At 42.8% G+C, this 23,133-nt stretch overlaps 1 protein-coding gene and 3 non-coding genes across 6 annotated transcripts; all 4 read left to right on the plus strand.

Moving 5' to 3' along the window:
* Positions 1-19,095: 19,095 nt before the first annotated feature.
* Positions 19,096-22,912, plus strand: LOC132341433 (large ribosomal subunit protein uL22-like). 3 transcript variants are annotated; one of them, XM_059873010.1, is made up of 7 exons: positions 19,096-19,157; positions 19,557-19,609; positions 19,699-19,739; positions 20,871-21,005; positions 21,401-21,499; positions 22,130-22,321; positions 22,817-22,912. In XM_059873010.1, the coding sequence occupies exons 2-7, from the start codon at positions 19,570-19,572 to the stop codon at positions 22,862-22,864; spliced, it is 555 nt and encodes a 184-aa protein (XP_059728993.1). In that variant the 5' UTR covers positions 19,096-19,157; positions 19,557-19,569; the 3' UTR covers positions 22,865-22,912. The 3 variants fall into 3 exon arrangements, with proteins under 3 accessions (XP_059728993.1, XP_059728994.1, XP_059728995.1); XM_059873011.1 differs by lacking the exon at positions 19,096-19,157 and adding an exon at positions 19,258-19,281; XM_059873012.1 differs by lacking the exons at positions 19,096-19,157; positions 19,699-19,739.
* LOC132341502 (small nucleolar RNA SNORD58) lies at positions 19,389-19,457 on the plus strand. The gene has a single exon (XR_009490251.1). It is a non-coding gene; the product is annotated as a small nucleolar RNA SNORD58 (small nucleolar RNA).
* LOC132341501 (small nucleolar RNA SNORD58) lies at positions 21,844-21,913 on the plus strand. Its single transcript, XR_009490250.1, has one exon. It is a non-coding gene; the product is annotated as a small nucleolar RNA SNORD58 (small nucleolar RNA).
* LOC132341500 (small nucleolar RNA SNORD58) lies at positions 22,407-22,479 on the plus strand. Its single transcript, XR_009490249.1, has one exon. It is a non-coding gene; the product is annotated as a small nucleolar RNA SNORD58 (small nucleolar RNA).
* Positions 22,913-23,133: the final 221 nt, after the last annotated feature.

Below are 23,133 nucleotides of genomic sequence, written 5' to 3' on the forward strand. Positions count from 1 at the left end.
TCCTCACTCCTGAATTAAAATTTTATGAGCTACTCCATTTTCTGTATTTATGTATAGATGATAAAGGATTTTTCTAACAAGGCTAAGCTTAAAGCTGGTACCTTGGCTAGTTTTAACTTCAACTCTGAATTTAACAATATCTTCCATTTTATATCATCTCCCTCTGTCAATTTTTCATACACAAATTTTACTGCCTGCGTGTATCCCGCAATCTATAATCTATATTATTTCAATAATCTAAGTAATTTTCTGATCTCCCTCTTTGAAGAGAGAGGGGATAAGGATAACATTCCTGCAATTGTCTCATGGTTGGGTTTCCAGCTACCTTTATTTATTGAGTGTCTAAGATATTTTACCTCCGGTTCTACAAATTACAGTTTCCCTTTTGATACCCTCAGTCCTTTCTTTCCCTGAGAAAATATAAAAGTTGTATAGTATATAGCCTCTCTCACTTCAACTTCAGCCTCCTTACATAGTAAAAATCATCCACATATTGGATAATTTGTATTCCAGGAGGAGTAGGGAAATCTTGTAGTTTTGTTTCTAAAGCTTGCCCAAATAAGTTTGGGGTTTTGTAAACCCCTGTGGTAACTTTGTCTATCTTAATTGCTGCTTTCTCCCAGTTTTTGGATCCTCCCATTAGAAGGCAAAAATATCTCCCATCCAAATTTTAGTTTTTTTCCTCAATTACTACATCTTTAACCACCAAAACTGTAAAACTTTCTCTTTTTGCCCCTGTTACTTTTCACTGTATGTTTGCTCACACTATAGCCTTTTGGAATATTTAACGGGCAGGTTCTCTCTGCCCCTGTGTCTACTAGAAATTCCTATCCTTCGTCTTGGGAAACCACTTTTAAAGTTATCACAGGCTCCAGATGGTATTGGTCCCCTAAAAAAAATAGAGCTTATGACCTCATTATTCCCCCTCTGTGCCCATTACTTTAAAGATTTCCAGATCTTTCACTTGCTCAGGACCATTTTTCTATCTCTCTTAAGTTTATCTATTTAGTTGGAGTTTCTTCTTTTCCCTCTAAAAAGCTGTCCCTTAAAAACCTTTTTTTTGCATTTTGCCTTTGATATGCTGTCTCATTTATTCCCTTGATTATGTAATTACAATAATTATTCATGTGCTTACTCCCCTCATTATTTTGACCCTGCTCAGGAGGTACAGTTAGCATTTTGTCTTCACCGGGGGTTCCTGCAGATTATCTTTTTTTTCCCAAGCTTTTATTCCAGATATGCTGATTCATTGCTTTTTTCCCCAAGGAAAATATTGTTTTCATTATAGACCACACCTCTTCTAAAGCATAAATTTTTGGACCTAGAAATTGGTCCAATTGTTCAACTATACCTATGGGATCCTCCAAATATCTCTTTAACTTACTTCTTAAAATTTCTGACCTCAGACCAAGTCAAAGGAGCATTTACAAACCCCGGTCCGCCTCCTCCTATGGGAACATCTCTTAATGGAAAGAGACCAGTCCCTTTATCCCATTCTTTTTTGGATTTTTATCTTCTATAGCCTTTCGCCTGTATTTTTAGGAAAAATCAGGAGAGGCCTTTCTTTTAACTGAACTTTCAGTGTTTCGATAAGGTGATTCCTTTAGAGAGTTCCCCTGACCAGCCGGAGCTGTGGTTACCAAGGGAACGGAGCTCGGGGCAGGACGGGGTGGGCTCGGCATAGCGCCGAGTCTCGGTCCTCCGAAGGCGGGGTGTGCAGGCGGGATCCCCCGAGGGGGTGTTCCGGTGCAGACCGAGCTGGAGCGCGGATAGCCCCCGCATGGCCAATGGTGGCTGATCCGGCAGACAAAGCCGGCGAGAGACCCCGGCTGCAGCAGCAGTAGCCGACCAGAGTCAGGGCAGCCGGGGATGGGACAGACGGGACAGACGGGACCCCCCCCTCGGTGCAGTCGGCGCGGTGACCACGGTCCGCATGGCAGGACCAGAGGAGCGGCCGCGGGCCGGGCGCTCGGACTGGGGCATACGGACTGTGCCGGAGCCGGCACAGGGGCTGGGGGGGTGGTGCAGCCGCGAACGAGTGGGGAAACAAACAGGAGTGGATGAGGTAATGTTTTGTTCCCAGCCTTTTTCTTTCACTGTTTTCTTTTATTACTTTTTAAAAGATATTAATTTCTTATAATCTCCCCCCCCCCCCAGCACGTGGTATATTCTTTTTCTTCTGGATTAAACATTTTTTACAAATAAATCCAGAGCTTAACAAAGCTATACTACTTGGATACTTCGAAATGGTCTACAAGCTAACTCACGACCTTCTCATGTTGTTTTTCTCATTACATTTTTATTTACCCTTTGGCAAATTGTAAATTTTTCAGTTACTTGTTTTTCTACTCCAAAAATCCTAATGCACCCATAGTTCCTTAAAAATCACACAAAGCCTGAGTATCCCACTGGGCTTTTTTGATACATGTCTTTTACTGTTCTCTAGTAAGCATTTTATTATCTAATTGTCTTCTATCAAGATGTTTCTATTTCTCCAATTTATCTTGTTCACCACTTATCTTAATTTTTTTTTTTTTTTTTTGCTTCCCTAAACTTTGGAATTTCCAATGTTTTTCTCATTTGGAATTAATATTTACTCTTTCAGCTCTATTTTCTGCTGCATCTTTAGCTTCCTGATCTGCCAAAATATTTCCTCTTATTTCTAGGGTCTTTACCTTTTGGTGTCCCTTAATATGTACTATAGCGATCTCTCTTAGGTAATTTTCTTAAGGTATGTGCTACTCTAAAGGCATACCTTGAATCAATATAATTCCTTTCTTTTGTGTTAGATATTCTAGTGCTCTTTTAAAGTATATAATTCACAAGTCTTGAGCCTTCTAGTTTAAAATTAATTGGTTAATTTCCCTTTTTCCATAGTTTGCATGTTTCTCTCATCAACTTCTACATACCCTGTATTTTGCAAGGAATTGTATTTCTGTTTGCTAACCTAACTCCCAAAGGTCTATCTTGGGGTATCTCTTCTAGTATGCTTTTAGTCCCGCTTTTTTCCCTGTATCCAACTTACTAGTTTTCTGTTCCATTTTCAAGATCCTATCTATTCATCCCCTGCCTCTGTTTCTCACTTTCACAACAGCTTAAACACCACTTTTCTTTCAATCACTTACACCCAAAACAAACCTTTTCCCACACTACATTTCAATACAATACACCTCCCTCCAAGGAGGGTAAAATGCACAATCCACATTACCCATACTTTCATTCATCTACTTTCATTCACTTTTATTTCTCATTCCCCTTCACACATTCCTTCACACCCTCAAGACACAAAGTGGATTCTTATAATCAAAAAAATCACGGGTCTCTGTGGCCCCCCTTGCTTTGGGGTGTGCCTCCAGGTCGCAGTATATCTGGGCCTCCTGGAATGGCCCTGACTCTGGTCGCCTCCGGTTCCCGTTCACCCTTGAGGCTGTCTGCATGTCACTCGCACTCATCAGCTACGGCCCCCTCACACGCCTGGGGAACACTAGCCTGGTTCGCAGGTCACACACACACTTCGGCCACAGAGTCCCCACCTGCCCAAGGACACTAGCCTGGTCTGCAGGTCACACATACCCTTCGGCCACAGAGTCCCCACCTGCCCGAGGGTGGGCTGGTTGTCCCAGACCTGCCAAGTGAGTGCAGAGTCTCCCATGCTGCGTTTCCGACTTTCTGCGAGGAAAGCGACCAGTAAAGAGACGAAGTGAGTGATAAAAGGAGTGAAAGAATCCCCCAGGGTAACTGGGACTGGATCTCATGGAGGGGTTGGACCCCTGGGAGGTAGGGAGCAAGATTTCCTAGCGCAATCCACTAGGAAATGGGACAGGAGGGGCCCCTAAAAACCTGCTGGGTTGAGGGATTTACATTCCAAGAGCATCCAAGAGCAGGGTTGAGCAGTATACTGCCAGAGTGAGGATATGCTCGAGAACACCCAGGGTTGGACAACACAGCTAGATTGAGGGATAAAAAAATGCCCAAGAACATCCAGGGTTGGACAAGACAGCCAAATAAATGCCCAAGAGCATCTCTAGTAGTACCATACCGCTGGGTTGAGGGACAGAAAAATGCCCAAGAACATCTGGGGTTGAACAACACAGCTGGATTGAGGGATATCCAATAGCACCAGGCCTGGCCAGAAACCCCTAAACTTGTAATAGCTGATGTGAAAGTAAAAGGTACCTTATTGTTGTCTTGTTGTGTGTGTGAGAGTCACACACAAAGTCAGCCTCAACTTCCCCGGTGGGTGGGAAGGGGGGGGGCAGTGGAAAAAGAGTGTGTGACCTGCAAACCAGGCTATTGTTCCCGGGCACGTGGGGACTCTGTGGCCGAAGGGTGTGTGGGACCTGCGAACCAGGCTAGTGTTCCCCCGGCATGTGAGGGAGCCGTAGCTGAAGAGTGTGAGTGACACGCAAACAGCCTCACAGGTCAACAGGCACAGGAGGCAACCAGAGTCAAGGCCCTTCCAGGAGGCCCGGCAATACTGAGAGCCGGAGGCCAACCCCAAGGCGAGGCGGGGCCACAAGGACCTCGTGATTTTCTGGCGATAAGGATCCACTTTGTGTCTTGAGGGTGTAAAGCAATGTGTGAAACTGAATGAGAAATAAAAGTGAGTGAACGTAGACGAATGAAAGTATGGGTAATGTGGATTGTGCATTTCAAGCTTTACCCCACATCTCCTTTGAGGGAGGTGTATTTTGTTGAAAAGTAGTGTAAGAAAAAGGTTTGTTTTGGGTGTAAGTGGTTGAAAGAAAAGTGGTATTTAAGCTGTTAGTGAAAGCAAGAAACAGAGGCAGGGGATGAATAGATAAGATCTTGAAAATGGAACAGAAAACTAGTAAGTTGGATACAGGGAAAAAAGGGGGAATAAAAGCATATTAGAAGAGATACCCCCAAGATAGACCTTTGGGAGTTAGGTTAGCAAATGGAAATACAACTCCTTGCAAAATACAGAGTATGTAGAAGTTGATGAGAGAAACATACAAACTATGGAAAAAGGGAAATTAACCAATTAACCTTAAACTAGAAGGCTGAAACTTGTGTGTTGCGGTGTGGAGCAATATCCTGTCCCTCAGGTGTGCCAACTTCCTCCCCTCCCCCTTGCCCTCTTCCTAACTGCTGTCTGTCAAGTTCCACATTCCAGTAAGGGCGTCAGTGTGATTGGCAGAAGTTCAAAAGATGCTTCTCAGACCTGGGGTCATTGGCCTGTCCAGGTGTCATTGTCCCCTGAGACCCTCCCCCTTCCACGTGGTTGGTGGCTCACCTATCCTTTCCCTCCCCCCTCCCTGTGGGCTTAAAACACACTGAAACCATGTGGTCGTTATTCTGTTGGAGCTGTTACCAAGATTCAGAGCTCTGTGACCCTTGAATAAACTCTGGATTTAACCCTGCGGCGGAATCCGCTCTTTTTCTTCTTCACCATCGCCTGAACCTTTTCCACTAGAGGTAAACTGAGTTTCTACTATGCCTGAACTCATTCCAAGTGCCTAACTGCAACTTCCAGCCAGCCAAAGGTGTCTCTGAGGTGAAACATCCCAGCTGCTACCTTTGGTCCAGCACTAGGGCTGGACGAGCCCAGGCACATTCCACCCGGCAATACTGGGATTTTATTTCAATACTCGTGAATTATATACTTTAAAAGAGCACTAGAATATCTAACACAAAAGAAAGGAGTTATATTGATTCAAGGTATGCCTTTAGAGTAGCACATATCTTAAGAAAAATTACCTAAGAGAAATCGCTATAGTACATATTAAGGGACACCAAAAGGTAAAGACCCCAGAAACAAGAGGAAATAATTTGGCAGATCAGGAAGCTAAAGATGCAGCAGAAAATATAGCTGAAAGACTTAATATTAACTCCAAATGAGGAAAAATTGGAAATTCCAAAGTTTAGGGAAGCAGAGAAAAAAGAATTAAGATAAGTGGTGAACAAGATAAATTGGAGAAATAGAAACATCTTGATAAAAGACAATTAGATAATAAAATGCTTACTAGGGAACAGTAGAAGACATTCATCAAAACGCCCAGTGGGATTCTCAGGCTTTGTGTGATCATTTTTTTAAGGAACTATGGGTGCATTAGGATTTTTGGAGTAGAAAAACAAGTAACTGAAAAATGTATAATTTGCCAAAAGATAAATAAAAGGGTGATGAGAAAAACAACATGAGAAGGTCGTGAGTTAGCTCGTCGACCATTTCAAAGTATCCAAGCAGAAGTTTAGCTTTGTTAAGCTCTGGATTTATTTGTAAAAACCGTTTAATCCTGAAGAAAAAGAATATACCACCTGCCGGGCCGGGGGGGGGGGGGGGGGAAAGATTGTAAGAAAATAACATGTTTAAAAAGTAATAAAGGAGAAAAAGTGAAAGAAAAAGGCTGGAAACAAAAGATTACCTCATCCATTCCCGTTTGTTCCCCCACCCGTTCGCCTGCACCCCCCAGCCCCTGTGCCGGCTCCGGCACAGTCCGTGTGCCCCAGTCCGGCTGCTTGGCCTGCGACCGCTCCGCTGGCCCTGCCGGCGGGGGTGGGGGTCTGTCCTGCCGTGTGGACCGTGGTCACAGCGCCGACCGCACCGAGGGGGGGTCCCGTCTGTCCCATCCCCGGGTGCCCTGCCCGGGCCAGCTACCGCCGCTGCAGCCGGGGTCAGTCGCCTGCTTTGTCTCTGCCGGATCAGCCGCCATTAGCCATGTCGGATCGATCCGCGCTCCAGCTCGGTCTGCACCGGAACATCCCCCTCGGGGGATCCCGCCTGCAGACCCCGCCTTCGGAGGACCGAGACTCGGCGCTATGCCGAGCCCCCCCGTCCTGCCCCGAGCTCCGTTCCCTTGGTAACCACAGCTCCGGCTGGTCAGGGGAACTCTCTAAACGAATTACCTTATCGAAACATTAAAAGTTCAGTTAAAAGAAAGCCCTCTCCTGATTCTTCCTAAAAATTGAGGAGAAAGGCTATAAAAGATAAAAATCCAAAAAGAATGGGATAAAGGGATTGGTCAATTTCCGTTAAGAGAGGTTCCCATAGGAGGGGGCGGACCGGGGTTTGTAAATGCGCCTTTGAATTCGTCTGAGGTCAGAAATTTTAAGAAATAAATAAAAGGGATATTTGGAGGATCCCATAGGCATAGCTGAACAATTAGACCAATTTTTTAGGTCCAAAACCTATACTTTAGAAGAGGTGCGGTCTATAATGAAACAATATTTTTCTCGGGAAGAAAAGCAATGAATCAGAGCAGCTGGAATAAAAGCTTGGGGGAAAAAAGATAATCTGCAGGGACCCCCAGAGAAGGCAAAATGCCAACTGTACCTCCTGAGTGGGGTCAAAATAATGAGGGGAGTAAGCACACGAATAATTATTGTAATTACATAATCAAGGGAATAAATGAGACAGCATATAAACGGCGAAATGCAAAAAAATGGTTTTTAAGGGGCAGCTTTTTAGAGGGAAAAGAAGAAACTCCAACTAAATAGATAACCTTAAGAGAGAGAGGAAAATGGTCCTAAGCAAGCAGAAGATCTGAAAATCTTTAAAGAGGTGAACACAGGAGGGGAATATAGAGGTCATAGGCTTTATTTCTTAGAGGAAAAATATCATCTGGAGCCTGTGATAACTTTAAAAGTGGTTTCCCAAGAAGAAGGATAGGAATTTCTAGTAGACACAGGGGCAGAGAGAACCTGCCCGTTAAATATTCCAAAAGGCTGTGAGCAAACATACAGTGAAAAGTAACAGGGGCAAAAAGAGAAAGTTTTACAGTTTTGGTGGTTAAAGATGTAGTAATTGAGGAAAAAAACTAAAATTTGGATGGGAGATATTTTTGCCTTCTAATGGGAGGATCCAAAAACTGGGAGAAAGCAGCAATTAAGATAGACAAAGTTACCACAGGGGTTTACAAAACCCCAAACTTATTTGGGCAAGCTTTAGAAACAAAACTACAAGATTTCCCTACTTCTCCTGGAATACAAATTATCCAATATGTGGATGATTTTTACTATGTAAGGAGGCTGAAGTTGAAGTGAGAGAGGCTATATACTATACAACTTTTATATTTTCTCAGGGAAAGAAAGGACTGAGGGTATCAAAAGGGAAACTGTAATTTGTAGAACCGGAGGTAAAATATCTTAGACACTCAATAAATAAAGGTAGCTGGAAACCCAACCATGAGACAATTGCAGGAATTTTATCCCTTCTCCCTCCCTCTTCAAAGAGGGAGATCAGAAAATTACTTGGATTATTGAAATAATATAGATTATGGATTGAGGGGTACACGCAGGCAGTAAAATTTGTGTATGAAAAATTGACAGAGGGAGATGATATAAAACAGACCAAGGAAGATATTATTAAATTAGGAGGTGAAGTTATATCTTGCCTAAGTACCAGATTTAAGCTTAGCCTTGTTAGAAAAATCCTTTATCATTTATACATAAATACAGAAAATGGAGTAGCTCATAAAATTTTAATTCAGGAGCAAGGAAGAGTAAAAAAAATTTAGTAGCTTATATATCAAAGATGTTTGATCCAGTAAGCCACAGCTAGCCAGTATGTATTTAAGTTATAACTGCTACTGCAATCCCAGTAAAAGAACGTTGTAAGCTTACTTTTGGAAGTAAATTAGTTGGGTACACCTCATACCGTCTGAGGTGAGTTGAATCAAAGAAAAAAAAAAGTAAGAAGTGAAGAAAGAGAGAAGTTAAAGTAGGGGGGTGCTTAGCAAACTCTGAGATGTTGGAATGTGGAGTGATGACATCTTGGTGCTAGAAGAGAGCAGAGGTGTGAATGCCAGTTTTTTTGCATGAAATGCAGAGAAGTGTCTCAACATATGGTTATTAGGAGGTTGTTCAATGCCAAACTGGCGTCCAGAAAAGGTTTAGCAGAAGGGGCCCTCCCTGCTTGAAGGGAAAAGAGGATAAGTTGATTATAGAAAGAAAAAGAATGTCAGGAGCACCTGAGAACGCCAAGTTTTCCGGTTGTCAATGTTGGGAGGTGTTTGATGGCTCCCTACGAGCGGCGGGGTGTCGAGCAGCAGGGTGTCAGGGGCTGCAGCAGAGACCAATTCATGGAAGTGACCCGGCTGCGGTGCTGGGAGCAGATTACACATGTTTGCAGGCCAGGAGGGAGCTGGGTCAGTGGCAGAACTGCTGGCGTGGCTCCCAGACTGTTGGGGTCCCGAGTCCAGGATGGCAGCCTTGGCCATGGGAGCAAGAGAGAAAAAAAGAGAAAGAGAGAGGTGAGGAAGAGGGGGCAAAGGGCACCCAAGGCATGCCCCCAAAGTTCCCATGCCCATGGCTGTTTTCCCCTGCTCCGGCCCTGTAGTGAAGTCGCAGGCAGCAGTGGGGGAAGGGCGTAGAACAGCATTGACAGCAAGGCTGTGAAAAGAGGGGGAGGGGACTAGCACCAAAAGATAAAATCAAAGTTAAATAAACAGGGCAGGAGATCTTTCTCCATTGCCGCTCCTGGGAAAGACTCTGAGGAGAAGGGTATTGCAGCTTTGTCCACTAGGGGGCAGAGCTGAGGCTCCATCCTCAGGAGAACAGGTAGAAGTATGTATCCCCGGATCGCTACTATTGAGTTTTCTATCTGGGGTACTGGGCCCAGCTGAGGTCTTCTTTACTTAGGGTGAGGGACAACTAAGGTTTTCAGCCTCTCTGCTGGCTTTGGACCTTGCCCCTGGAGTCCAGACACTACTTTGATCTCTAAATTCCATATTGGCTCGCGGGTTTAGGGGTTCATTAGCTGTTGTTTGGTGGGGGGGCTTGCCCCCTTGCATCTTGGCTCTAAACTTATTTGCATATCAACTCCGGGTCCCCTCCTCTCCACCATCTGGGGGGGAGAATGCCATCCTCCCACTTGGCCCAAGCAGGGTGATGCTGATACAATAGAGTGAATTCTCAACAATAGATGGCTAAGGACCTCATATTTAACAGGTGATTACAACATGCAGTCAACAAAAGCAGTTCTCTCTGCCAGAACTGGTTAAACTTGTAATTCTAAAACCTTTGTAAAAAAAATGGCAAACCCTTTTTTTTGTTCATAACACAAACCAGAGATTGCTGACTCTCCAAACCTCACAAAGTGGTTTTTCTTAAGTAAGAAGGTTTTTTTTTGTTTGCTGTTAAAAAGGGTTTTTTTCTGAAGAATGGGTTTGTAAGGCTACAATCAATAAATGTTGCCCAAAAAGTAAAAAGCAATAGATGTGATACATCTTGTGTTAAAATTGGTCTGGCCTTTCTTATTCGAATAATTGTAACTCACAGAAAGAAGAATTTGCCTCTGCAGCTATTAGCACATCTGGATATAAGAACAAGAAGCTGCTGTTGAGAAAGCTTTTAGTTAAACCCAGAAAGTTTGGAAGAAAAGCGAATGGTAAAAGTTAATGCAGTATCGTCTTTCTTTTATTACTATGCTATTAAGAAGTCCTTTCCAGGTACTACTGAAGCAACAATCTGAATCATGGAAAGAGGGTGGATTCATGCCAGCAGAATCAAAGGACTTGTGAAGGAACCTGAGGAATGGACTATCACATTTAAACTGGGTGATACCGAACTGACTTTCCAATGGGGACCGAGTGGTAATAGTTTGGGAAAACCCAAATGATCCAAGAAATGTACAAAGAATAACACCTAATTAAGAAATAAGGCAAAACTTACATCACTGGTTTCGAGCACTGCCTGAATAAAACATCTCCTTAGGGAGGAATAGTTCAGACAGAGGGGTTGTTATAAATGATCAAATCTGCAGCCAAATTTATAAAAAATATTTTATAAATGTATTAGATCGACAACCAAAAATAGAATATTATAAAACCGCTACAGCCAAGACAGCGTCAACCCCGGACTTTGACGCTGGCTGAACTTGGGTCAGACCGACGTAGTGTCAGCGTCTCCCCAGAGTGTCACACCAACTGCTCCAGGTAGGCAGCTTATATACAGTTTATTCTGCCTGGAGCAGAAATTACCGAAGATTTCTGTAAGTTCCTACATATGTATAACGGGAACTATACAGATGCAGTCCCGTACAAAAGTCAGTCCATAGGTTTGGATGGCTGGGCTCCTCGAAATTGTCTTCTTTTCCGCTGTAGCCAGGACGTCACCGCTTTTAGATGTAATCTCTCCCAGGTGTTGTTCGGTGAATGTTCTGGACATTCTTGGGAAATGGTCGTTGATCACCCAGGAAAGACTCATTCACTCATTAATGGTCATGATTTTATCTGGGCGAGTCCAGGAAATCTTTTGGAAATGAAAAGCCCTGCTTCTGGCCATGGGGGTCAGAGGCATGGTTGAATCTTTATAATTTTTATACAATTTCTAAAGCATGAATTATCTACATCATATACTACAGGGGTCAAGACTGTTTTTGTATTCTGACCTTAGCCCGTGAATTGTATGGGGTACAATTGTACAGGTACTATTTCCATCAGTACCATAGTGTAAACTTTCTTTGATTCATTCTGATACTGGTCATGATAGCTGGGTTATAAGTAAATGCTTGAATTGTGGGAATAGTTAGTATTGTAGTTCACAAGATTTATGCTCTTATTGCAAGAAGTGTTAAAGTAATAACTTTGTTTTGTGGATGGGAATTATTAGTGCCTGTTGAATAAGAGATACCTGAGGAACGGTGGGAAACCACAGTTAAGGGGTGTCAAAAACAATTTGCCTGGAAATTAGTTAAGAGAAAGTGACAAGGAAATAGAGGGCAAGACCAGATTGGCCTCTGTATTTGCCATCAAGAAGATCAAATGCACCTGCTGTGGGTTGCAACCCCATAGGCATGGGAGGTGGGAGTATAAGCCATACTGGACCTCTGTTACTCCTGTTTCTGGCACTCATTTTTTGACTTTTCCCTTTCAGGATACCAGCAAGATTGTGTCACAAATGCTACGGAAAGCATCACATGGAAAGAAACCAAAGTTCCTCTTTTATTACACATGCCTATGTCAACAGCTACTGTTATAACCCATCCAAATTAAGAACCTGTAGGCAAAACAGAGAAAAATATTGGATTACAAGAAACTTAGGAAAAAGTGGTAATAGATTTGGAATTGAATGTCCAAAAGGAGAGAGATGGATTTGTTTTACATTTAATCTTAAAGATACAGTTCAAGATTCGGAAAAAAACCCAAATAGTAAACAAAAAGGTAAAATCAGCACAGCAATTTAACTCTGTATTGACCCCAAATTATATGTTGAGTATTATAACAAGACTCCAAGCAGTTATAGAAATCATAACAAATAAAGCCACCCAGGCATTAGAGTTAATATCAAGTCAGCTTAGCCAAACAAAAACTGTAGTGTATCAGAATAGGTTGGCTTTGGACTATTTATTGGCTAAAGAAGGGGGTGTTTGTGGAAAGTTTAATATATCAGATTGTTGAAAATTGATGACCACAGAAAAGTCATTCTAAAAAAAGCAAAAGAAATGAAAGAAAAAAAAATACATATAATAACCCAGGTTCCAGTCAAAGAATTAGAAAACAATGTTAAAACCTAGCTAGTGGGGTAATGTATTAGAAGAAATTAAGATTTTTCATTTTATGTGTTACAACTGTTTTGATATTTCTTTCTTGTGTAATCCCCTGTTTTATTTTGCCAGCGTAGTCCAGAAGATGCAAGTAGACAAGAAATATTGCTCAAGCCAAATGATTTACAAAGAATAAGAGTGGGGATTGTGAAAAATGCGTATTTTATGATTGGCTTTTTGCAAATATTAAAATGAATATTATATGTGTTGTGTTAGAAAGTAATGCTGTATTCATTCTCTTAAGTAGTGTGTTAAATATAGTTTTAGGTTATAAAAAAATGTTAAAATAGAAACTATGCTATGTAGGATATTTTTTTAAAGAAAGGACTTGCAGTGAGATAGCAGCCACAAAACACCTAAATCCTTCAGAGAAAAAGAATTTATTGCCCTTTTATCAGAAGAAACAAACTTCTTCCCGCCTCAAAGGCACTGTTGTGATTCAGAGGAAGAAGTTGATGATGACCAGACAGAATCCTGTGTTTGAATGGAATTTATGCATCATGTATGAGGTGTATGAATATGCAACAGGCTATTAAGGATTAATCCTTTGTTAAGGATTCTGGGCTTATGCTGCCCAGAAAAAGGTACCCAGATCTCTGTAATTCTTTGTTTCTGTTGTCTCATATTGTCCTAATTCAAATTGTCCAAATTATTATTACTCTGATTGTATTACTGTTTTTATAACCATTTTATTTCTATTAAACTTTTTAAACTTTAAAAACAAGTTATTGGCGCTTTTCACACATCCCTTCAAAATGGGGTTTTCCTACTTAAAGATGAGATTTTCCATGTCTCCCATGTGGTTTTTCTTCTATTTTCAACTTCGCCAGTTTCCTTTCCACTCAGCCCTTTGGCTGTGATTTTCTGCAACCTGTTGCAAAGCTTAATTCCTGCAGCCTTTGCTGCGGCTTCTGGGCTCTTTCGAGCCTCTTCCTTTTCCAGATTTTCTGGTTTCTCTTCCACACAGCTCTTTGGCTGTGATTTTCTGCAATCTTTGTCACAAGAGTTAGCTCCTGCAGCCTTTGCTGCCTATTTCCGGGGTCTTTCTGGCCTCTTTATTTTTCAGCTTTTCACTCCGTCTCTCTCCGCAATTTCTGTGGGTCCTTGGACTGCTTGTCCTCACATCAGGGGGTCGCCACGTATTACATTAATAATTCCTGTGATGTTTGTATGTCTGAGACATGACACACGACAAACTCCCGTTGGTCATCAGCAAACAGCACAATTTACTGTCCAGGGCTTTCTTTTACAGCTCATTCAATACTCCTGGGTCGAGACAGGTCATTGGTCTATCCGTGTGCCCCCAGACCCTGATCCAATAAAGATGCCTGCATCCTAGGAGAGCTCCCATTGGCTATGAGCTTCTGTCAGTCAGCCCAGAGGCTGCTTCATGGACCTGAGCTGGACTGCTTATTATAACTTGATTAATGCTAATGCAACATTCCAGCATTATTTTGTGTCTGCTATTACAGCCCTTGGAGTACCTGTCTTCATAAATACCGATAATGGGCCAGCCTATACATCCAAACGGATGGCTGACTTTTTCATTTGTGGGGGATGCGTCATGTCGCGGATATTCCACATTCCCCTACAGGTCAAGCCATTGTGGAAGAGGCCCATAGCACTCTCAAGTCCATGATGGTAAAACAAAAAAGACGGAGTGCAGGAATGGAATATACCTCCCACAAAAGACTGCAGAAAGCCCTATATGTTGTCAATTTTTTGAATTGCATTCAGAACAACCAAAATCCCATCCAACAACGTTTTGGTGAATCACAGGCTCACTTAGAAAAAGCTAAGGTATTTGTTAGGAATCTTGAAAGTGAAAAATGGGAAGGCCCCTTCCCACTGATAACCTGGGGGTGAGGATATGCTTGTGTTTCCACAGATTCCAGACCAAGATGGGTACCTGCAAGAGTGGTCCAACCAGCCTTGGATACCACAGCCTCACAATCAGCTTGTGGGAAAGATAAACTCTTGTGAAGTCATGTTTCTAACTGATTTTAATAAAGTTTTTAGGCAATTTTGTAGGTATTTTAGGGAAACCGTCTCAGTCAAGGCTTGAGGCTCTGGCCAAGCCCTAACCCTGGCTGACTGGGGATTATACCATCAAACCTAGGTGTTTCTGCCCTAAAAGTGTAATCAAGTCACTTTGACTTGCTAATCTGATCTTATAAAAGCTGGACCCCCTTTCAAGGTAAACTTGGAAGTCCTCCCTGGGAAAGGTTCTCCGAGTCTTCACTGTGAAATGGGACTCAACAGCAATTGCAGACTCTGGGTGATGGTAAAGTTTTTAGACTATTTTAAGTTGTTTTTCAAGGTTCTATCTGTTTAATCACTGTCTCCATTAATGGGAAGGAGATGTGTGTGGTTACCAGTTATTGGGTGTTTTCATTTATCCCCTTATTCATAGGAAAGATACTGCTTTTGTGAGGAATGGAGCTTGTTTGGTTCAGACAGTGGGCCAAACATATTCTAATGTTAGAAGTGTTTTGGTTTATGATTCCTGTTTGTATAAAACATAAAAGAGGGAGTTGTAGGAAGAGGTGGGATGGAATTGAGCTGAAGGCTGTGGGATGCATCTGCAGAAGCACATGGCAACACAGAGAGGCTTGTCTCTGACATTGGGGGGGAAGGAGGTGTCACGCGGCAGACCCCTACAGAGAGGACCCTGCAGGAAGCTGACTGACAGGTGAACAGCACATGATCACCCCTTAGAAGGACAATTAGAACGTGTTGCTGACGTGGTAAAATGGAATAGGTCACATAGTGAGAATTACCATGTAAGGAAATACTGTGCACTGAAAAAGTGTATAAAACCAGCTTGTTTCTTTGAAGAAATGATTCAGATTCCCTGTCGGTCTGAATCTGTGCCTCAGTCTCTCATACCTGCCCTGCCTGGCTGTGAGCCAACAGCATCCCTGCCAGCTGTGGCCATAACTACACCAAAGGGGAAAGTGCTTGACAGCCAACAGAAGGCTGTTATTTGGTTTCTGTTTTTTTCTATTTGTTGCTGCTGTTGTTTGTTTGCCTTGTTATACATATATAGATTCTACTCAATAACTGTTATTCCTTTTCCCATATACTTGACTGAAAGCCCCGTAATTTAAAAGTTATAATAATTTGGAGGCATGGGGGTTATATTTTCTTTTCCAAGGGAGGTTCCTGCCTACCTTAGCAGACAGCTGTCTTTCAAACCAAGACAGGCTGGAACTGAGTTTTCTTTTTGGTTCCAGACCTGCCATGAAAACATAACCCTGGCCAGTCTAGGAGCTCACTTCTCACTCTGGACAGGAGGGATGGTGGTTGATTGTCACTTAGGATGACATTGGGCTTGGCAATTCCAGTAGGACTGATAAGGTCACTTGTTTATTTACAACTAAAGCCACAAAAGGACTTAATATGAGACAACAATCCTGTATCTGTATACTCCCTGCTGCCTGCTGGGCTCTTCCAGGGCAGGTTAAGGGATGCAGCCCCCTTCCAGCCCCAGGAGCACATCCAGAGAAGAGATTTGAAGCAGACACATTGTGGGCTGCTTGGCAGAAAACCTGCAGCAGGCAGGGTGGGAACATCTTTGCCATAGAATAGTCTCTGGCCTTGTGGTTAAGGAGAAGCTTTGAAACCTCTCAAGGGAAGAAAATTGAAAATGGGTCTCCTGTGTCTTGGTAGTGTGTTGTGGCCACCATGCTGTTGGGATAAGATCAGCACTGTCCCTTTTTACCATAAGGAGATGGTAGGTAGAAACCTTTACTGCCCTTGATGCCTTTTTCTCTGGTTCTAGAAATACGAGCCAGACACAGTTAGGGTGATAAAAAGAGGTTAGCTTTATATAAGGATCCTTAGGTGCACAATTCGTCAGGTGGAAAATGCTGAAGATGCATATCCCGCATAATACATGTACAATTTTTATAGAATTTGCAAATTAGCATCTGAAAAGAGTCCTCAATTAGAAGCACACATGGTGAAGTCATGCCCCCCAGCTCTAGCACCTTCTAAATCCTCCCCCCTCAGATGAGGACTAAACTCTGTTTATAAAAAAATATGTCTTGAAGAGCTGCTCTCAACCTTGGTTTCTAACGAGAAATGAGATAGCATAGGGATCCTGGAATTAGTTTTGTCTTTTTACCTAGGAAAATACTGAAACTAAGTTACAATAATAGGCTACAGAGAGAGAAATATATGTGTAAAGAATACAGAGAATATAGAAAAGAAAAAAAAGGCAAAACTCAAGACAGCACCACCCTTGTGATGGGCCCTTCACAGAAGGATTCTACAGGCAGAAGCTTCAAGAACACAAAGTAGAGGAACAGTTCAGGTCTGAATAGCGTTGGATCTTTGCATTCAATGCCTGTGTCCTAGGTTGACTATATGATGCTTTTATCCCCAATCGTCTTGCTCCGTTTATGCTGAATAGTAAGTTTTGCACCTTTAAGACTTGTTCCAAGGATTGAGGGGGGAGAGGAGGTGCACAGTTTGTTTTCAGACACTGAACTCACTCCTACACATTCCTGCTCCTGGACTGTGTTGTCTGTGGATGAACAGACGGTGGGACAGGGCTCTCTTTTTTTTGCTTTTAGTTAGTTTAGCTAGCTGAGGCAAAGAAGTTCCCTGGACTGTGCTTTTTTTCCTTTTTTTCCCCCTTTCTTTGGACCTGTTCACACCTGCTCTGGACTGAACAACCATAAGAGCACCGGCAGCTTGCATCGGTGGCCACCGGGCCGGGCCTGGGCGGCGGCATTTCCAGCGCCAGAGGGACTGATAAGGGACTGAGTGAGCTGAACTGGAATCTGTGGAGGGGACTTTCTGGGTTTGTCATCTCTTTTGGAGCAGCAAAGGGTTTTATTGTTTAATATTGTTTAGGTTTTCTTGTTTAATAAACAGTTTTTTTCCACTTATCTCCAAGGAGGTATTTTCTCCTGGACCGGTTGGGGGGAGGGGCCACTGAATCTGCTTTCCTAGAGGAGCCCTTTGGGGGTTCTCTCCCAAAATTGCCCTGAACCAGGACAAATACAGCCTGCTAAAAGACTGAGGTCTTCCTGGGCATGCACAGCACAGCCTACGGAATTGAGATTCCAGTGGGATTAGGAGGTGGCTGCCTCCTACACAGTTTTCAGGAACATGATTTTGGACTTACATGCCTATATTTTCTGCTTAGGATACAAAAGTTCTTTTCTAGTCAGCTCATACAAGCTAAATATCCAAGGCAGCTGGTGCACTAGGGGAATAATCTGGGCAAATCTCAAGAAGGGCGAATGCTCAGCTGCCTCAATCCTCATGTCAGCACCAGATATGTGCTAAACTGCCTCTGAGAGCAGTTGTTAACCTCCCAACAAAGCTGAAAACATGCATCGCATTTCCTGATACCATCAGCAGAAGCCCTTCCACCACTGCAAGCCCTCAGCAGGTGAGTGTAAACAGTTCCATGTGTCAGGGAAGCAGAATTAAGTAACAAAAAATGTGCCATTTGCTTTGGACTTAATTGATGAACACAATGACCAGGTAATAATTCCCACCATCTGTCAACTACTTATGTTTCACACCTCTATTCCAGCTTTCTCTGAATGTTTTGTTGTTTCTGCGATCTGCTGCTAACAAGAAGCTGCATGTGAAGGTGCTTCCCATGAAAAGGCCCGTTTCCTCCACTGGCAGTACATGTAATTTGCAGAAAGCTTTCCCTTGAAAGCTAAGGCACATTTTAAGGCAGATAAATAAGAGAGCTGCAGCCACAATTAGAGCTCTACAATTTCCAGCCATGTAAATATTTGCCATAGTTCAAATATTTTCTTTTTTCCATCTGGGTGAAATTCTAGCTTCAGAGCTATGGGAGATTTTAGCCCTAAACAAGAGATTCAAAAATAGCCTCCTGCTCAAAGCATTTATACAGACAGGCATATTTCTAAACACAGAGTTAAACCCAGACTCTCGTGCCAGGGAGGTGCCTGGACTACTGGCTGCTTGGGAAGTCATTTCCCTTTTTCTTCCTACTCTGTCAAACTTTTCTTTATGAGCCTTTTGCTGGAGCTGGGTTCCACTTTCAGGAAACGTGGTTTTATTGAACCACTGCTTTGTCAGATTTCCCAGGTAGTTCTAATTGCAAACGCTGCCTAAAATGGAAAAAAAAACCCCAAAACTTTTTACTTAAGAAGTAATTTAAAAATTTTTATAATGGTGCAATAAATACCAGTTTTGATTTATAAACATTAATCTCTTCGGTCTCGTCTCCTGGATATCTGTTAAACGATGTGCTTCTCTATTCTCATCCTAAGCTGCCATCTAGCTGCAGCCCTTGGCCTTGCTCCTGAGTCTGGTTTCAGCTGATTTCTGGTCTGCAAACAAGTGACCTTGAGCTAAGAGTGAACAGACCGTGTGAACCGCACACAGACACGAGTACGCTGGCTGATGCGCACGCATGTTGTACTTCCACACCTCGGGCTCGCACATGGGCATATGCCGTCCTGACCGGTCCCTCATCCCTCCCGTCGCCGCGCCTTTACCGACGGTCTCTCCGACTCTCTTCGCTCTGCGCGGCGCAGCGCGACACCTTCGCGGCGCTCCCTGGCCGAAAGTTCGCCAGGACTCTCGCGAGAGCAGGCGGCTCTAGATGTTCCCGACGCCTCCTACATTTCCTCTTCCCTGCTGCTGTCTGGAGGTGAGGATTTACGGCCGTCAGTGAGCCGTCTCAATCCGCCCCCATCCTGCTCAGGGTGCCCTGGAGAGGCGATGAGGGGGCAAGGGCTTGAAGTCTCGGTCTGCCTCAATATATTTGCCCCTTGGTATTTGCAGGGCTGGTGCGGGGGAGGACGGGTAGGGGTTGGAGATGGCGAGCTTGGGGGTAGCTGTCTGGTGTGAGGTGGAAGCAGGCCGTAGGGAGAGGCTATGGCAGTGGTGATGACTTTTTTAGGACACCTTTGGATTTAATTATGAAACGTCAGTGTAATTCCTGAGCAGCTCCTGTAGTTAGTTATCGGCCATAAGGTGAACAATCCAGGTTCTGCTTATCAGTGTTAGAAGCTTTAATATGGGGGGTTTAATTGCTTTTTTTTTGCAGCTGAGATCCAAAAATGGTGCGCTACTCTCTGGATCCAGACAATCCCACGAAATGTGAGTTGTTTTCGTGAATATTCGAGTAGAACTTGACCAAAGTAATTGAGATTTTAAATCGAGAAGTTCATCCTTTTTTTCTCCTGCAGCATGCAAATCACGGGGATCCAACCTGCGAGTGCATTTCAAGGTAGGCAGTGTGTGCATAGTAAGAAATGCAATTTCATTTGGTTTTGGTTTGGTTTTGTTATATTTTGTTGGGCGTTTTTTGGAGGAAGTGTCTCATTCTGTGTCATTACATGGTTACTTAAGGGTGGTAGTGTAGGTTATGGCCTATGTTTGCTTTAGCTGCTTGTAATGGTTTTCATCCACAGGATCAAAAATAAGATAACATGTCCTAAAGAGTTTTCCCTCTAATACAGATAATAAAATACACTAGGAAAACAGTTACAGTGAATTTACCAGGAGGAATGGGGCTAGAGTGAGATGTGACATTTGTTTCATTTGTCTTACTCTGCCTTTCTGGTTCTTTGGAAGGAATATTGGATTCACCTGTTTATGCTGCTGCTCAAGAAGTATGGCAGGGGAGGCATGCGATGTTTGGCATGAGGGCATAGGTCCCTCTGGAAAAAGTTTAGGTGTGGCAATAAATCCAGGACACGTTTGAGTTAACCATGAAACCAAGCCTGAGCAGATGCTTTTCTGCTCCACGGTGGTACATAATTCTTGTGAAAAGATATTTCAATTGTCTTGATTTGCTTTTTTACTATGATAAGGTAGGATTATAGTTACTCTCTGACCTGCATTTAATGTCTTAAGCACTAATACTTTACCTTTAATTTTTCTTTCTTTTCTCCCCTTTATCATTCACTTACTGAGATATTTAGATTGTTTCTATCTTGTGTTCTCATCACTTCCTCTGAGGTGCCATATCTGACATTTTAGTAGGAATTTGTCCTTCAGGCTCCTGCTTCTTTGGATTAGTGACCAAGGAGGAGCTATGAAAAGTATAACTACTCAAATTTTTTTGTTGATTGGAAAGATCTAGGCATTAGGTAAAAAACAATAAAGATGTGTTAGAGCTGCAAATTCAGTAATGGCAGTCACACCAAGGATTAGAAAAGTAGGTAGCAAAAAAAAAAAAGTGTTCTTAATTATTCTTCATTCTTAATTTAGGTGTGGGGCTTTTTTATGTGTGTGAGTGCTTCCTCTAAATTGAGTTTGTAGCAAAAATAATAGGATCCAGGACAGAGGAGTGGTTTTGCTCACATTGTAACTTGTACAGATGGGTTAACAACTTCACTGTGCTCTGTATTGCTAGAACACTCGAGAAACTGCCCAGGCCATCAAGGGCATGCACATCCGCAAGGCCACCAAGTACTTAAAGGACATCACCTTGAAGAAGCAATGTGTTCCCTTCCAGCGCTACAACGGGGGAGTCGGTAGATGTGCCCAGGTGAGGTTCAAGATGAAAATGTGTGTCTGGTTAAGAGGAAAAGATGAATTTGAGATGGTATGGAGAATAGTGTGTCATTGTTGATTATAACTTTGTATTAAAATATAGAATCATAGGATGTTTTGGGTTGGAAGGGTCCTTAAAGATCATCTAATTCCAGCCCCCCTGCCATGGGCAGGGGCACCTTCCACTAGCCCAGGTTGCTCAAGAGGGAGAAAAGAGTTGCTTTTAATTCCAGTACAGCATTGCATCTACTTGCAGCATCAAGTAATTGATCAAATTTAATTGTTTTGTTATGCAATCTTTATAGAAGGGGATGTAATGGCAAGTTAATGGTGCCTGAAGGGTAAATTGTATTGTACTGGGACAAAAATGGATTAATTGTCTTCTTCCAGGCCAAGCAGTGGGGCTGGACGCAGGGACGCTGGCCCAAGAAGAGTGCAGAGTTCTTGCTGCACATGCTCAAAAATGCAGAGAGCAATGCTGAGCTCAAGGTAGGCTGTGTCAGTATTACTGAATGCAAAGTGTTCATTTCGTGCTTTGTGTCAGCACTCCTGAACTGGGTGTCTCTGACATGGAAAGCCAGGTAATGCCTGCTTTGTCAATGAAACAAAATTGTATCAAGATGTTGGTATACTCTTTATTTGAATTAGGCTGTGTGTGTTTTTCAAGTTAAAATGGGAGTAATAATTTTTTCACAGGGAGATAGTTTGCATGTGGTTATCAACTGTTTAAGTGGTGTTTAGGTCTCCTAAAAACTACAAAACAAAGCAAAATGTGAACTCTTGGTCGGTTTGTATCTTTGTAATATACTTAGTGCTTAATGTAGTAATTTTGATGGCAGTGGTGACTGTCTTAGGACGCCTTTGGAGTAACTGTGAAATAATAATTGTCTCTTTCTGAGCCATTGGCATAATTTTAAATAAATTGTGATGTGTAGAGGGGAGGTCTCTGTTTTTCTGACTTTGGAGCTTGCTCAGTTCTGTGACACTGCAAAATTCAGCTGTTTTATTTGCCAGCAGTGGTACGTGTCTGGGGGGGGGTGATTGTTCACAATTTTGTTGTGGAGACTATTTATTTGAAGATAAAAAACAAGTCACAAGTTTTATTCCTCTCCCTGCTAGGGTCTTGATGTGGATTCTCTGGTCATTGAGCACATCCAGGTCAACAAGGCTCCCAAAATGCGCCGACGCACATACAGAGCACATGGTAGGATCAACCCCTACATGAGCTCCCCCTGCCACATCGAGATGATCCTCACTGAGAAGGAGCAGATCGTTCCCAAGCCAGAGGAGGAAGTTGCTCAAAAGAAAAAGGTAGAGCATCATACCCTTAAGTCCTCTTAATTGTCAGCAGCAGGAGAGCTGAGTGTTCATACTTGGCATTTTTCAGGCAGAAGGGTTGCTGTGATGACTATCTTAGGACACCTTTGGAATACCTATGAAAAAAACCTAATAAGTTCTTTCTGAGCAACCTCAATATTTATTGTGAACACCACATTGATAACTTTAGAAAATGATTTTCAGGGGTTTATATAGTACAGGGAGTTTGTTCTTCCCTTCCTCAGTCCATGTGTGTGAAACTGGGATGTGCTGCAATAAAATTGAAATTGCGAGCCTGTAAGCAATGTAGTACTTGTAGGGACACTTATGTACGTACAAATACGATCAGTGAATAATTTTGTAAACATGTAAACAAATTTCTAACAGTTCTCAGTACCTTCAAAAGATAACTGTAAATTTATTTGTAACATGTTTTGAGAAGGTGTTTTTTCATTTTGCCATTTTCTCATTTCTGGGTTTGTTTTTCAGATATCCCAGAAGAAGCTGAAGAAGCAAAAGCTAATGGCCCGGGATTAAATGTGCTCTGCCAAATGTACATAAATAAAATGAGAAAGTTTAGATTTATCCTGTGTGTTTCTCTGCTTTGGCTTCAGCAGGGTGTTGCTGTGGGACAGCCACAGGCAGTGAGCACAGTAGTCGGGATGCTTGTTGTTGCAACGCTGGGGATGTTGTTGACTTACTGCTATTATTCATATATAAAGCGAGATAATTTGGAGCACACGCAGGCATTCACTTTCCTTGCCCCACTGTCCTGGCCCGTTCGGGGCGCCTGATGGTGGCTGCGG

Source organism: Haemorhous mexicanus, chromosome W, assembly GCF_027477595.1.
Source record: "Haemorhous mexicanus isolate bHaeMex1 chromosome W, bHaeMex1.pri, whole genome shotgun sequence".
NCBI classification, from domain to species: domain Eukaryota; kingdom Metazoa; phylum Chordata; class Aves; order Passeriformes; family Fringillidae; genus Haemorhous; species Haemorhous mexicanus.